Genomic DNA, 16,967 nt, shown 5'->3' on the forward strand with positions numbered 1-16,967 from the left:
AACACATGTAACACCCAGCCAGCTGTTTGATAATGGCCAAATATAGGAATGCCTTTAAATACCTATGAGACTATAAGATTGTGTGTGTGTGTGTGTGTGTGTGTGTGTGTGTTGAGCTATGGGGCCATGTCCTAGAAGAGTTTATCCCTGGCCTGTCGCCTTTCTGAAGAGAAAGAAGACCAGAGGGGTCAACTCTTCTAGAACACGGCCTTGTTGCCCGCCCGCCCCCCCCCAAAAAAAAAACTATGGATGCTGGTTGTGTTGGGTATGCTTTGATTGAGAGTTCCTGCATGGCAGGGGAGGGGTTGGACTAGATGGCCCTTGTGGTCTCTTCCAACTCTAGGAGTCAAGTTTGTTTTCTGCTGCTCCAGAGAACAGGACTTGGAACAATGGATACAAGCTACAGGGAAAGAGATTCCACCTCAACATTAGGAGGAACTTCCTGACAGTAAGGGCTGTTTGACAGTGGAACACATTCCCTCGGAGTGTAGTGGAGTCTCCTTCCTTGGAGGTCTTTAAACATCTGTTGGGGATGCTTTGATTGAGAGTTCCTGCATGGCAGAATGGGGTTGGACTGGATGGCCCTTGTGGTCTCTTCCAAACCTAGGATTCTATGATTCTATATGATTCTACCTATGGGTCTGTCTTCTCCCACCTTTCCGCCGTCCCCAAAAAGGAGGGGAGATGGACCCCCACAAACTTTCCCTGGAATGAAGACCCTCCTTTGGAGGCCCTAAGTCCTGATCTCTACAAACTCCTCCTGACATTAAACAGGAGTAATAACTCTTGTCTGGCTCAAGGCTATGTAATTAGAATCATAGGGTTGGAAGAGACCGCAAGGGCCATCCAGTCCAACCCCATTCTGCCATGCAGGAAATCCCAATCAAAGCATCCCCAACAGATGGCCATCCAGCCTCTGTTTAAAGACCTCCAAAGAAGGAGATTCCACTACACTCTGAGGGAGTTTGTTCCACTGTCGAGCAGCCCTGACTGTCAGGAAGTTCCTCCTAATGTTGAGCTGGAATCTCTTTTTCTGGAGCTTGCATCCATTGCTCCGGGTCCTAGTCTCTGGAGCAGCAGAAAACAAGCTTGCTCCCTCCTCAATATGACATCCCTTCAAGTATTTAAAAAGGGCTATCGTATCACCTCTTAACCTTCTCTTCTCCAGGCGAAACACCCCCAGCCCCTAAGGCATTCCCACTGGGCATGCTTTCCAGACGGCATCTCTCTGGGCCCACAGCAAACTCCAACTCCCAGAATTCCCTAGCCTTGAGCCAGACCAAGAGTGTGGACGAAGGGAGCCAACATGTGCAACAAATGGACCAAGGAGCAAGGGAAGGGAGGGAGGGTATGGGTGGAAATGGAGGTTTGGGAAGCAAACCCTCAAATGGGAGAGAGGGATGGCTCCAAGGAGGGTGGCGATGGTTACCTTGGACTCCTGGCTGGTGGTGGAGGCAGGCGAAGGGGGCTGCTCCTCGGGGCTCTCGGGGTCCTTCTGGGGGCTCTCCAGGCTGAGTTCAGGCGCGTTGCTTGGAGGGATCATGTTGGCATCCGAGGCGGGGTCGAATATGTGTAGCTCAAGAGAAAGAGGGGGGGGAAGGTGGTACCAAAAAGAGGAGGCTGGCAGTGCCAAGGAGGAAGAAGGGAAGAGCCCCTCTCAGCTTTGATGATTGCTCTCACTTCTTGCCTTCTCTGAATGTGAAGAAGAGAGAGAGAGAGGGGGGGGGAAGGTGGTACCAAGAGGAAGAGGAGGAGGAGGCTGCCAAGGATGGAAGAAGCCCCCTTCAGCTTTTTATTTCCTCACTCTATAGTGAACCCACAGCCTTCCTCCCTCTTGGCCCTTCCTCTTCCTCCTCCCTCCAGTGCTCCTGTGGTTTAATAATAATAATAATAATAATAATAATAATAATAATAATAATAATAGGGGCCACAATGCTGGGGGCTGTGGCTGTGGGGGCTTCCTTGGCGCCTTCCTCTTTCAGCTGGAGAAGATGGAGAGGAGGAGGAAGAGGAGGAGGAGATGGTCCTGTGGTGAGGCACTGACCCCCAGCTGAGCACATGGCGCCCCAAAAGGAGAGCCAAGGGAGGAGCCTGCAGGGTCTCCTCAGCGCCTGGTGCTGGAGAGCATGTGCTCCTTCTTTCCAGGCAGAGCAAGGGAGGCCGCCCAGCCCTCCCTCCCTCCCCACGCGAGCTTTCGTCACTCAGGCTCTAAAAGGAGAGGAAGGAGGCTGAGGGGGATGCCTGGCTGACTAATTGCTTGCCTTCCCTGGAGCCCGCGCTTTTGCCTCCTCTGGCCCTCAGTCACCTGCTGGACAGGTTCCCACAGGCATTGTGACGTCACTTAGGGGAGTGCAAGGGGCTGAGGAGACCCTAAAAGAGGGTCTGACCCCACTGCTCCTCAAACTCCTACCTCTTGCATTTAAAACACCTTAAGAGATGGTGGGAGTGAGGAGAAAGGGGAGGCCCTGGGATTTCCCCCCCCAATTAAAATGTCAAATTTCAAGAATTTTTTTTTTGAATTTTCAAAATTTTATTTCAAATTATTATTATTATATTTATTTATTTGTATCCCGCCCTTTCCCCACAACTGGGGTTCGGAGCCACTTGCACATTAATAGGGACACTACCCTTCCGCCCCAAGCTGACTCACTCCAGTTCGCCCGTTTTGACTCTTTTTAATCTGTATTTTTGTATTGTTATTGCTTTTGCTTCGGGCGGAAGGATAGGGGGATTTTGTATTTTTACAGTTGGCCCTCCTTATACGCGGGTTTTTTAGACACGGATTCAAGCATCCACAGCTTGAAAATATTCCAAAAAAGTATCAGTTTCAAGAAGCAAACCTTGGTTTTTCCATTTTATATAAAGGACACCATTTTGCTATGCCATTGTATTTATTGGAGGTTGAGCATCCACAGATTTTGTTATTCATGGGGGATCTTGGAACCAAACCCCAGCGGATAACAAGGGTCCACTGTATTATGTATTTTCCTGCATAATAATAGTAATAATATTTATTTTTATCCCGCCCCTCTGTGCAACACAACCGAGGCAGTTTACAAAATTAAAACATACATTCCCATTTCCCCCAATCCCACCCACCCTAAAATACAATGAAACAATTTAAAATTTAAAATGTATCTTAAAATTATAGGCAAAACAATAGACTTCCCCAGAGGCTGAGAGCATGTTACATTTCTCTACTCCTTCACAGCAGTGGTGTCACTAGGGTTGGTGTCACCTGGTGGAGTCACTCATGGTGTCACCCCCCCCCCCAATTGACCTCTTCCTCCCATTTCCCACCATACAGAATCTTTAGTCATGCTTTTTTGCACACATGTTACTAGTCACTCGTAATTCCCATCTACCACTGAAAGTCATCCTAAGAGCTGTGGCATAAACAACTGGCAAAATTAAAACAATTCCTTCAAATTACAGTATCAAATGCAAAAACTTAAATGTATTTACGTGTACATAGACTTATGGTGTCACCATCTCATTTCACACCATACAGTAATGCTTTTTTTTGCACTAATGTTAACTCATACATTGTAATTCAAAGTGCTGGTTATGACCTATAAAGCCCTACACAGCTTAGGTCCAGACTATTTGAAAGACCGTATCTCCCCATATGAACCACCTAGAGCCCTAAGATCTTCAGGAGAAGGCTTTCTCTTGGTCCCACCACCATCCCAGGCTTGCCTGGTGAGGACCCAAGAGAGAGCCTTCTCAGTGGCTGCTCCTTCCCTGTGGAACTCCCTTCCATGGGAGACTAGGCTGGCCCCCTCACTGCTGGCCTATCGTAGGCAGGCAAAGACATTTTTGTTTAAACAGGCCTTTTGAGATCTGGCAGGCTTGGTTTTATTGGGAGATGAGAGGGTTGGACTTGGACTTTTTAATTTTAACTCTGTATGTTTTAAAATTTTTATATTTGTAATTTTTATATTTTTATGATTTTAATTGTACAATTTTAACTTATGTTTATATATGTTCGCCGCCTTGGGTCCCATTTTGGGAGAAAGGTGGGATAAAAATAAATAAATAAATAAATAAATAAATAAATTTCCCTATGCCGCTGAATGACATGCTAATAGTTGTAACATAAACAACTAGCAAAATTAAAACTGTACCTTCAGATTACAATATCACATGCACAACCTTCACTACATAGTGAAGACTGGGTTAAAATGTAACGTTTTTAAAGGAAAATTTTAAAAAATCAAAAAATTAAAAATTTCAAAAAATTAATTTTTTTTCAAATTTTGAATTTTGAAATTTTAATTTTTTAAAACTATGGGGCCTCTCCTTTCTCCTCCCACTGAGCTTCAGCCCACCTCCACCATCTCTTAAAGCATTTTAAGGGGAAGCAGATGAATGCCACAGCCCTTTTCTGCCAAAAGGTAAGTGTTTGAGGAGCAATGGTATCACCCCCCCCCCTTTTAGGGTGTCACCTGGTGTAGTCCACACCCCCTGCACTCCCGTAGTGACACCACTGCTTCACAGCAGAACTAAGCACTCTCTAAGTGGTTTACAATGTGTAAGCCAATTGCCCCCAACAAGCTAGGTACTCCTTTTACCAACCAGTGAAAGAATGGAAGGCTGAGTGGACCTTGGAGCCCTCCTCTAGGATCAAACTCACAACTTTGTGGCTGCAGTGTGCCACCAGGGCTCCCTGTCAAGACGTGGCTGTGACCCACCCAAAGAACTCCCAATGAAAGGCGTGGTTTTCCCCGGGGTTCTCTCAGGGTCCCAATTTTGTAAATTTCTCTCTGAAAGTGTTTGAAAAGAGTGGGATATAAATACAATAAATAATACTAATAACAATAATGTGAAATTGACGGCTTTCATGGCCAGTGTCCATAGTTTTCTGTGGGTTTTCCGGGCTATGTGGCCACATCCTGGAAAAGTTTATTCCTGATACAGTACAACTTCAGGAATAAACTCTTCCAGAACACGGCCACATAGGCCAGAAAACCCACAGAAAACTAATAATAAGAAGAACAATAATAATATAATTTAAAGATAAAGCCCTGTTAGTTTGTAGAATCAGTATGCAGAGAGATTTTGTAGCACCTTTGACCTCCAGTGTCTTTTAGTCTCAAAGGTGCTACAAGATCTCTCTACATCATCATCATCATCATCATCATCATCATCATCATCATCATCATCATCATCATCGAGGAGGAAAAGGCACTGCAAAATGGAGGACATGACCCAATAAAAGCTCAAAACACTTACAGAAACAGAAATTCACACTCCTTAGTCCTGCTCAAAAGGGAGGACCTTTTGGAATTCCTCCTGGGCCCAAGGCTGAAATGGAGGATGTTTCCTGGCTGGTCACCCTGGAGTTCTCTCTAAAATGGACACATGGGGCATGTTCATAAGTGACACCATGAACACACTGCTGTCTTTATGAAACTCCCACATTCCCCAAATGTGGGATATTGGGACACTCCGTTCTGTCAGTATAAAAAGGGAAAGCTTTCCAATGCTCAAACGGGTATGTGGGTGGGTGTTGTTTGCCTGAATCAATAATTGATTCAGCTGGTCTGCTCTAGCTGGCACTACCAATAGGATTCAGGCTGCAACTGTACGTCACTTCTGTTGTGATGCTAGCGTACAGCTTCAGTGTTCATGTGCTTCTCATTCTTAACTGTAAATGACAGGGAGTACAGTCCTGAGAATTCAGAAGTCCCAGCAAGCGTTAGGCTACTAACTTTCAGTCCCAACCCTCTGGAATCCTTACAGTATTGTAAAGAGTGGAAATCACATAGCTCACATATGACTTCTGGGTCATTTTTGTGAACCTTAGGCCTCTAAGCCATGTAACTAGTGGTACTGATGTCATCAGGATAGTGAATTCATTCTAGGATTTAGTCCAAATCCTTAAAGAGTTACCCAAGGTGCTGAATCTACTGAGAGATAGGATTCAGCACCCTGGACAGTTTCTTTTAAAAACATGGAGTGAAACTTTGAGTGGATTTGCCACTCCACTGATATTAGATCCACCAGCCAGAACTGCCCCTAATTCTGAGCAGCAATTGTCCTCAAAGGCAGGGTGCAGAGCCTTGCTTTAGTGTGAGTGTGATGCTTCCAGTGTTTGTTTTTCCATAATTGAAGGTGAACTTCAGGTTTAAAGACATAAACAATACAATAAGGGAGTACAGCCTGTGGAAAATAGGGAGCAAAATTGGCTCCTGGACCACTGAAGTGGTTGCCCACCCCTGTTATAAGAGGTAATGAATTCAACACTTTAAGCATTTAGGGCTTTATCACACGGGGAAAAATTGGGAGTTTAAAAGGCATTTTCCTGGGACATTTGCACGATTACGGGAAAGATTTTCCCACACATCGCGATTCCCCGTGAATGATTTATTGCTGGTGCATTCCTGATTCTTCCAGGGATAAGTCCACTTTAATCATGATATCATGGGAAACCTTACTTTAGTTAAGTATACTCAACTTAGCGTAGTAACTGATTCAAAATCTTTACCAGGATTTGATTTTGAGCAAACATGCATAGGATATTTTCTTTCTTTAGTTATTTTGGGGATGTAGATCCAACCTTTCTCCCAAAATGGGACTCCAGGTGACATGGTTGCATAGCGAAAGGGATACTTCTGTGTACGTTCAACATATATCCCTCATTCATCCTCCTAGAAAGTTCCCTTCAAAAAGTGTCCTCCAGTCTCTGAAATTACTCTCAATAATGTCTCAAGTTAAAACAGCAACAATAATCGCACCAACATTTGGAGATTAGTAGGGTCAGCCCAAGATATTTTGCTGCCTGAAGTCAATATGGTGATCCCGCCCATTCCATATATGAATGTTAACTGGGCATTATACTTTCATGGACACCAACAGTGGGGTAATATCCTCCACCATACCAGAAGGCAGAAAGCTAGCTTGGGGAAGTGAAGGTCTCTCAAATATTTTGCCGTTGTTTTCCAGCATCTACTTTGTGAGGCAGCCATCTTGTTCTGTCTAAAAGGCAAATGCTAAAGGTCATAACTCAGTAGAAAAAACACTTGTGCTTCCTGTCTTATATTCCCAGGTTCAGTTTCCTGGCTCCTTAAGTAAAAAAGGATCAGGCAGCAAGTGAAGAGAAAGAGGTTTTTTTGTGGGTTTTCTGGGCTATGTGGCCATTTTCTAGAAGAGTTTATTCCTGACGTTTCGCTAGCACCTGTGGTTGGCATCTTTTAGAACATGATCACATAGCTCAGAAAACACACAAAACACTATGGATGCCAGCCATGAAAGCCTACAACTTCACATTGAAGAGAAAGACTTCATTGGCCTGATCCTCCAAAGAGTTATTGACAGCTAGCGAAGACTATTTTGGGCTAAATGAACTTGAGTTAGGTGGACAAATAGTCTAACTTGGAATAAGGCATCTTCCTAGCAGAGCTGGGACATCTAACTTTCGGGGCACTGCTGTTCTCAGAATCCCACAACCACCATGCCCACCAGCTATGCTGGTTGGAAGAGTCTAAGTATTGTAGTCCAAAAAGCAGTGGCCGAGATCCTGCATAGAGAGATGTATCGTGTGAAGTTCCACACAGGTGGAACTATCCTGCAAACCGCAATGCATTCCCCCTACCCAAACACGGCCATCTAATAATTGGTTTAAAATGAAGGTAGCAACAGTGAAGCTTCCAGTTACAGTATAAGTTAATTCTATAGTTGGACAGTCTCAGAGGATGATGTCATTGCTGTGCATCCAGTTATATGAACATAGCTGGACACTCCTCTGTTGCTCTTCCCAACTCTCTGCCAACCAGTAAATGGTTGTGTTGTGGGTCTGTAATCGTCCCCAGAGGCTGCTAGGATATATTCAGTCTACATTTCTAGCACACCAAGGCTGCACTGCAGAAATAGTGCAGCTTGACAGTGCTTTATCTGTCACGGCTCAATGATATGGAATCCTGGGATTTGTAGTTTGTTGTGACACTAAAGCTCTCTGATACAAAAGGCTAAATTTCTCACAAAACTACAAATCCCAGAATTCCATAACATTGAGCCATGGCTGTTAAAACAGTGTCAAACTGCAGATGCAACCGAAATTTACACTTCCAGCACCCAAAATTTATTTACTAGTTACTTTATGTCCAGTGCTCACAGCTTTATTACTTCCTGCTTTATACTCACAACAACCACATTAGGTAGGAAAATCTGAAAGAGGATGACTGGCCTAAGATCACCCAGTGAGTTTCATAGCTAAATGAAGACTCCCCAGGTGTTAGTCCAAATATGATCATCACAGCACACTTTTCTTAAACTATGGAATCTAGCTGTATGGAAAATATGTATTGTATGAATATCATTTGATCACTTTACCTATACGTTGGCTCTCTGTATCCATGGATTCTGCATCCACAGATTCAACCAGCCATGGTTAGGAAATATTCACACACACATAAAAATGCAGATAACAAATCTTGATTTTGCCATTTTATATAAAGGATGCCATTTTACATCCCATTGTACAAATATAATGGGATGAGCATCCATGGATTTTGGTACCCATGGGGTCTTAATATTTGTATCTATTTGTTGTTGTGTTCCTGCAAGTTGTTTCTGATTTACAGCAACCTTAAGATGAACCCATCAAAGGATATTTTCTTGGCAAGATTTGTTTGAGGTGTATGTGTGTGTGTACCATGACCCTCCTTTGAGGTTGAGAAAGTGTGACTTGCCCATGGTTATCCAGTGGGTTTCCATGACTGAGCAGGAAATCAAACCCTGGTCTCCCAGAATCCTAGTCCAACATGCAAACCACTATGCTATACTAGCTCATTTGTATCTACAGCACGCCCGCATCATATGCAGGTGCACCTTATGCAGCTTTCAGCATATGCTGAAAGCTGCATGGGGAGAAGGGGTGGCATGTCTCATAGGGATGAATAGGGTGTGTGCCTGTGGCGTGTGTATGCTGCTGCACTGGCGCACCGCCGTGTGCATGAGCCCCATTCATTTAAATGGGGCTTGAGCATAGGCAGTATTTGCTTTACGCAGGGGAGTCCGGAACGGATCCCCGCATAAAGAAAGGGAAAACTGTAAATCACACTTGTTTTGGTAATACATAAACATAGATATAGATATAGATATAGATGTCTGTCTGTCTGTCTGTCTGTCTGTCTGTCTGTCATCTATCTGTCTTCAAGACAAGTGTTAATATATATGTGCAGAAGCCATGTGGGCTGCCTTCACTATGCAGAAAATGTTGCTGGTGAGTTAGTTCTTCATGTGGACACCCAGTCTTACTCCACTTTCATTATTCCTCCCTCCCCCAGTGATCAGACTTTCAGACAGATCACCCAGCTCACAGAAAGGATATGTGAGGACAGGGTTCCCTTTGGGTGAAACCTACCTCCTACCTACATATGTATAAACCAAAGTCCACCTTGACTCATAGTTCAGTTAATGTGAATCCAAATGAAAAACATTGTGCATGCATAAGGAAATATGTTGAAGCCTCGTTTCACTGGGGCTTAACCTTTGTGGACTATGCTCCTTGTATTCTGTCCAATATGAAAATTCTGACTCAGTCCTTTCTCATTTAAGATGTGCGATCTGAATTGATCCAGTGAACTGGCTGAACTGCTTAGTCAACTGATACCAAGGTTTGACTGGTCTTCTAGAATATTATCTTTGTTCTTTTTGCAGCCTTGGTGCTATCCCAATCAAAACTGCTCTTACAGTTCTCAGGCAGATTGAAGCTGCTGCCTCAGGTGGTATATGACAAGGGATGCAGAATGCACAGCATTGAACATGTCACATGATCTGCCCAGCACCTCCTTACCTACCTCTGTCTGGCACAGTGGAGGACACTGACTTGCCCCCAGTGCTGAAATAAAATTCAGCTGCCATGGTTATCTTTTATGCATGGAATCTGCAAAGAGAAGCACTACCTATCTCAGTAGCAGAACACTTTGGACTGTCCCTTACCACCACACCAATTACATTTTTATATAAGGCTCACTTTCTGCCAAGAGAACACCTATCTATCCTTTTCATGCTGCTGAGTTTTTCATCATTTGGAGAAGAGCTTCCTTCCTTCAGGGACTGTTCATTGATATGTGTTTGATTGATTAGGCTGTATTTATAGCTCTAGTACAGAAACATGGCATAAGAACAGGGGAAGATGGTCATTAATAATAAAGCCCATAGGAATCAGACTCAAAAGCCCCCACTAGAAGAATGACTCAGATCACAATCCTATGTGTTCCAACATTATCTCTTTATGTATTTTCAACAGAGTGTACAGTACCATTTCTCCAGATGCTGTTGGCTATATTTCAGAGGAAGGAACTGGGAAAACCACCTCTGAGTATTCCTTAAGAAAACCCTATGAAATGTATGGGGTTACCATAAGTCGACAGGAGACTTGAAGGCACACACATACAAACTCCGTTTCTGCCTACTTTCTTTCAGATGACATTACTGACATTGGTAAGGAGGGAAAGGGATAATCAGAGACAGGTCTGGGCCAAGATATTTTCCTGAGTGAAAACAAGAACAAAAGGAATGTCTCCCCCATTCCAGGTACAGATCATCTAGGAGCTGCAAGAAAGACTGCATGGCACACAGTTGTCTGCTACAACAGCTTGCTGTCATTTCCCAGTTGCCTTACTCTGTCTAATGTAGAACTGAATTTGCCCCGAAGTCTGCCATTTCACACTAAACAGTGCAGGTTAGAATCTGTTTGATGAATGTCATTATGAATTGTAAGTCAGCAGAACTCTTTATTGCACCTGTGGTAGAGATTTAAAATGTCTTGATGTTTGATTGTGTTCCTTCAAGTCCTTTCTGACTCATGGTGAGCCTAAGGTAAACCTATCATGGGATTTTCTTGTTAAGATTTGTTCAGAGGGGGTTTGCCATTGTCTTCCTCTAAGACTGAGAGAGAGCGTGACATGTGAGTGGATCACTGAGTCGGTTTCTACGACCAAGAGGGGATTCATACCCTGATTTCCTGGAGTCTTAGCCTAGCTTTCAAATGACTACACCACACACTGGTCAGCCATACCACCCTGAACACACCTGATCTTGTCTGATCTTAGAGATTAAGCAAGGTCAGGCCTGGTTAGTACTTCTGTGGGGACACTGCCTGGGAATGCCAAGTACTGTAGATTTAAAATGTACTAAATTTATATGCCCAGTATTTATATATACCAATATTGATATCCAATACTGATATACAGCTCAGGTCCAGCTGTTTGAGGGACTGAGTCTTCACAAATGGGCCCACTTGTGCTCTAAGATATTTTGGGGAGACACTTCTCTTGATCCCACTACCTTCACAGTTATGTTTGATGGGAATGTGGGAGAGGGTGTTCTTGGTGGCTGCTCCCAGACTACAATTTCTGTCCAAAGGAAGCTAGGATGGCTCCTTTTTAAACTGTCTTTTTGTTGGCAGGTAAAGAGTGGTGTTTTTTTTTAAATTCCAGGAAGTCTTTGGGAACTGATTGTTTTTATAAGAAAATGGATTTTATGGTAATGCACTGCTTTTATTCTTTATTTTAAAGTAACATTTTAAATAGTTTTAGCATTTGCCTAGGTGAATGCATGTGTGAGGGGAGCAAAGAAGGTGTGCCATTCAGTACTGCTTGGGGGAAGGGTTGTACGATATCCCAGGAAAAAACAGGTATGCCATAATCTTACAATGATAGGAATCCTTATACACTTCAATAGCTGTATGGCAGCCGGGAGAAGAGCAAAAGGCTTGGCTACTCCATTTATTACTCCCTTGTTCTGGACACAACTGCATAGATCACATTTCCCCTGGATTGGTAGAATTCAGACACATAGCCATGTTTGTTTGGAATATCAGTATCTAAAGGGATCCAGTAGCACCTTTTGAATCTAACGGTGCTGTGCAGCTGAAGAAGCAGACCAAGGGGTAAAACAGACAGTATGAAAAAGCGGCTTGAACCTGCCTTTTCTGAAGCCACACTGAAACCCCACCAACTGCACCGCCTTCTCCCAGGCAGTTGCAGTGTGCATGTCATGCCCACATGGCATCGCTTCAAGCCATGCTGGGTACCCCCTCCCTTCCCTATGCAAGTATGTGTGTGTGACATGGGGAAGTGGTTCTGTCCATGATAGGTTATTCTCTGAAACCTGGTATATAGGGAACAGATTTTGAAAGCACAATTTGCTTCTTTTGGAGACATGCAAAAAGGGTAAAAGAAATGTATCAAACAGAAAGCTGCCTTATCACCAGGAAGTTCACCTTCTTTACATTCCAAGACAGATCAAAAACAGACAGCCTTGGATGTTGTTCTCAATCTGGTCATCTTCTTCACTCCGAATTTTTAATGTAGTTTAATCTATAGTCACCTTGCAGTTAATGGTGCTTGTCCAGCTGTGTACATTGTTTGAAAGATATGTGAACTGGACTGCAGAATAGCTTTGGGTTTATAATGAAGCAGCAAGCAGGAAAAACTCAGCATGATACCTAAACTCCTGTTCTGATAATCAGATCTGGCAATTCAAGAAAAAACATTTCATTGTTAAGTGGAGCAGAGCTGAAAGAAATCACAACCGGCCCTCCCTCCAATACAACAACAACATTCGGCTCTGTGCTGCAGCTAACGCTATCACAGCCTTCCAGAAATCCCATTAGAGGATTAAGCAACTTTGTTTACATTTCTTCACTTGTTGCAGCAGTCAAGTGCCCAATGCTACAGCACCTGTTAAAGTATTAGAATCTCCCTTGTTTGGAAAGAGCAATATAATATAATATATAGCAAGACAGAGTCTGCACATTAGCTTCCTGGGCAAAAAGTCAGAACTGAGTTCTGTGCCACAACTTCCTGGTCTATAGACTAAATTTTGTTCCATGCTCCACCTTCCTGGGCTTTAAATAGCTTCTCTTCTCATATACTGTTCGCCTACTGACTGGAAATAACTATAAGAGAATAACTGGGGGACCGCCAATAGTAGGAATATATCCATGTTTGTCTTTTTCTTCTATGTGAGAATGAAAAGCCATGGATTTCCTTATGAGCTTGATATGTATATATGCTTTCTACCACTCGAGACCACAGCTTGGTTGATGGCGTACAAATTTTGGCTTAAAATCCATTACAGACCAAATAGATCTAGTCTAATTTGTTTTCTTTTATCTGATAATTATTATACTAACTGGTCAAAAATCTATGAAGATAAATTAAAATTAAAAGGCCTAAGTCTGGACTCTCTACTCCTCCTAACTGAGGAGGAGTGTTTTAAGACAATTAAGGATTGTTTATTGAGTTGGGACTACAGGATGACTTATTCCACTCCTCCCAGAGTATGCTCCCCTTCTGTATTTGGCATTCCCTCCTATTGTGGCGAGACGCCAAAGTACTTTCATTCATTGTCCCTCCAGGCTTCGAGGAAAGCTTTTCTCTTCGCAAGGCTGAACGTTCACCCTTCCTGTGTCACCAGGGGTAGATATTTGAGGATCACTTTTGCAAATCGAATATGTATATGTGAACTATCTCCAGATACTCTCCAACATATTATATTTCTTTGCCCGCTGTATCAAAAACTGAGAGCGAAATTGTTAAAGAAACTATTGGAAATGAATTATTGCTTAACAGATATAACTCTAGTACATTTATTGGAGGATTGTAATGTACAGATTACACGATTGATGGCCAATTTTCTAATGGAGGCAACAAAAATCTGGCACAAATTAATTAATGGTTAGAGTTTAGTGTTAGATGATTTTAAGGACGATAAAATTTTTATAAATTTTTAAATTTTTAAAGTATTCATGTAAACTATTTTAGTTTAATTTGTATTGTATTGTTAGGGATGATGGGAGTTGCAGCTCTTCTCCTGGCTTTCACTCTCACCCCCCTGGTCAGCGGAAGAACAACCAATTTGACCAGTAGCTCTGAGAATTGGCTGAAGATGTTTTCCAATCTTCTCTGGAGTCTGCTGGTTCTTGTGCAGCTCTCAAGACACCAGTCAACACAGTAGTCTTCTATAAAAGATCTACTTTTATTCCAATATATACACTATGCACAAAACAATTCACTACTCACAAAACTCACACTACTATACTCTTCAATACCCACAAAAAATATTGCCATACATTATTGCTTATTATAGACATTTGTCTCTCAATTCATTATACAGTTGCCACCTCCTGGGCGTGTACATACATTATGATTGACATACCATACTTGGCTCAATCTTTACCTCACATTGCATCATACATTGCTGTCCACTCAATGACTTTCAGGTGATATCAATTTGCACCTTTTCACTTTGTCCTTGCCACATGTGTCCTTGGCTTTTAGGAACTTCTAATTACATTATATGCAACACCTATGTGCCATTTCAATTGCTTTTGCTGTGTCATGTTACTTTCAAATACATTGAAATACATATTATATTTCTTGTGACTATATATCCCATATTGCTTTTTCCTGACATGTTTGTTGTCTATTGTCTATTGAGATGCCTAATAAAGGTTGATGGGATGATGATGGGATGCTTTCTACCACAAAGGGGAAAGAGACCAGTTTTGTGCAGAGGCATGTAGAAATACCAGAAACCTCAAAGGAGAAAAGGCACTCATTTTAATGAGTGAGAATGAGGTGAGAAAATTAATGAGCTCATGACAGGCTGTCTGATGGAAGGCTGTCTCATGGAAAACATGCAATTTAGCAAGACATCTTCTCAGCCTTATTTCAGGCTTGATTTGGTCTATGGTCCATTTATTTGTCTTTGTAGCAATCCACAGTATGCATAAACCTCTTCTCCAGCACCACATTTCCAATGAGTTTATTTCCTTCTTTTCAGCCTTCTTCATTGTCCAGCTTTCACAATCATACATAGAAATTGGCAATATGATGGCATGGGCACTCCTAATTTTAGTATTCAGTGATGTCACTTTGGTCCATAAAAACAATCTGACTTTGGCCAGGCTACCTGTCTGGAAAACAAGTTACATCAAGTGTATGTACCTAAGCCTGAAGATGAGGGACAGTCTGGGAATTCTGTTGGTATACTGTCCACCTTGTTGTCTAACAGACTCCCTAGCCAAACTCACACACCTGGTCTCAGAGTTGGTGCTGGAATGACCTAGGCTCTTAGTCCAGGGTGATCTCAACATCCCACTCATGGCCAGTTCAACTAATCTAACTGATGTAGCTCAGCAGTTCATGGCCTCCATGACAAACATGGGCCTGTCCCAACTAATCTCTAGGCCTACACATTGCAGGTCATACCCTTGATGTGGTTTTTAGTATGGATTAGGCATATCCATGGGCAGAGGTAGTTGATACCACTGCATTGTCATGGACTGATAATTTCCTGGTTAAGGTTGGACTAAAAGCCACTATTCAACCCCTCAGGGGTGGAGGACCTATTAGAACGCAGATGGAACCTGTCAGATTCCAGGAAGCTCTAGAGGGTTTAATGGATGGTGATGCCAGTGATTCTGTTGAGGCTTTGGTTAACATATGGAATAGAGATCTCACCAAGGCCATAGATATAATCACTCCTAAGTGTCCTTTCCAGCCTGCTTCAAACAGGAAACCATGGTATATGGAAGAATTCAGAAAAATGAAGCAGGCTGGACAATGACTAGAGTACCATTGGTGGAAGACTCAACTTTGATCTGACAAGATACATTAAAAGAACTTTTTTCGTTCCTATAAAGTGGCAATGGATGCAGCAAAGAAATCTTTCTCTTCTGCATCCATTGCATCTGCGAAGTCTCGTCCAGCAGAGCTGTTCAGGGTGATTAGGAAATTAACTCAAGTACCTGCCACCTGGAATCCATTGTTAGAACCTACTGTAGCCTGTTGTGATGCTTTAAACAACTACTTCTCAGATAAAATCTCTCAGATAAGAGCCGACTTAGACACAAGTATTATTGCAGAAGTTGCAAGAGAGGCATCCAGTAACCCTGTCTATGATGTTAAACTGGATCAGTTCGAGTCGGTAAGTACTGATGATATGGACAAGCTCCTTGGCAGTGTGAGAAAAACGACCTGCTCTCTCAACACTTGCCCTTCGTGGTTGGCCATCCAGGGGGGAGGAACAACTAGGTTGCTCTTATGCCATATAATTAGTGCATCTTTTAGGGAAGGTTGTTTACCATCTTGTCTGAAAGAAGCGGTGGTCAAACCGCTTCTGAAAAAAACTTACATTGATCCCCTGGACAAAAATAACTACAGGCTGGTCTCGCTTCTGCCATTTTTAAGCAAGGTAATCGAGAGAGCAGTCGCTAATAAACTCCAATCAGTCTTGGGGGAAGCAGATTATCTAAATCCATTTCAAACCAGTTTTAGGACAGAATATGGAGCAAAGACTGCCATGGTCACCTTAGTCGATGATCTACATCTGGGTATTGACAGGGGAAGTGTGACTCTGTTGGTGCTCTTGGACCTCTCAGTGGACTTCGATACTATTGACCATGGTATGCTTCTAGAATGCCTGAGAGAGTTAGGAATCGGGAGCACTGCCCTCCAGTGGTTCAGGTCCTACCTCTCGGGCAAATTCCAGATGGTGATGCTTGGGGACAATTATTCCAACAAAAGGTAGCTTAAATCAGGCATCCCACAAGGTGCTGTTCTGTCCCCAATGCTATTTAACATTTACATGAAGCTGCTGGGTGAGATCATCTGGAGACAGCCTCATTGCTGCAGTGACTAAGGATGACATCTCTCCTCTAAACGATTGTCTTAAGGCAGTAATGGACTGGATGAGGGAAAACTTACCAAAACTGAATCCAGATAAGAAGGAGGTACTTGCTGTGGGAACCCTGAATCTGGGTATGGAGATATGTTCACTGGTCCTGGATGGGGTCACACTTCCCCTAAAGGACTGTGTTCGTAGTTTGGAAGTGCTCCTGGATTCGTCCCTTCAGTTGTCAGCTCGGATAGATTGCAATGGCCAGGAGTACTTGTTATCAGCTTCGGCTGATACGCCAACTACAACTCTACCTGGAGTACATGCTCTGG

The 16,967-nt window shown here is 43.0% G+C and overlaps 1 protein-coding gene across 1 annotated transcript in view; it reads right to left on the reverse strand.

Annotated features, from left to right (window-relative positions):
* STAC (SH3 and cysteine rich domain) overlaps positions 1-1,892 on the reverse strand; it is an 88,097-nt gene extending 86,205 nt beyond the window's left edge. Inside the window, exon 1 of the mRNA XM_089532665.1 lies at positions 1,430-1,892. Coding sequence (XP_089388791.1) covers positions 1,430-1,543 — 114 coding nt within the window. The 5' untranslated portion in view covers positions 1,544-1,892. The remainder of the gene's footprint in view (positions 1-1,429) is intronic.
* Between the last annotated feature and the right edge of the window lie 15,075 nt (positions 1,893-16,967).

This window comes from Sceloporus occidentalis, unplaced genomic scaffold (genome assembly GCF_023333645.1).
Source record: "Sceloporus occidentalis isolate IW3139 unplaced genomic scaffold, rSceOcc1.0.p SCAF_7, whole genome shotgun sequence".
Classification (NCBI taxonomy): Eukaryota; Metazoa; Chordata; class Lepidosauria; order Squamata; family Phrynosomatidae; genus Sceloporus; species Sceloporus occidentalis.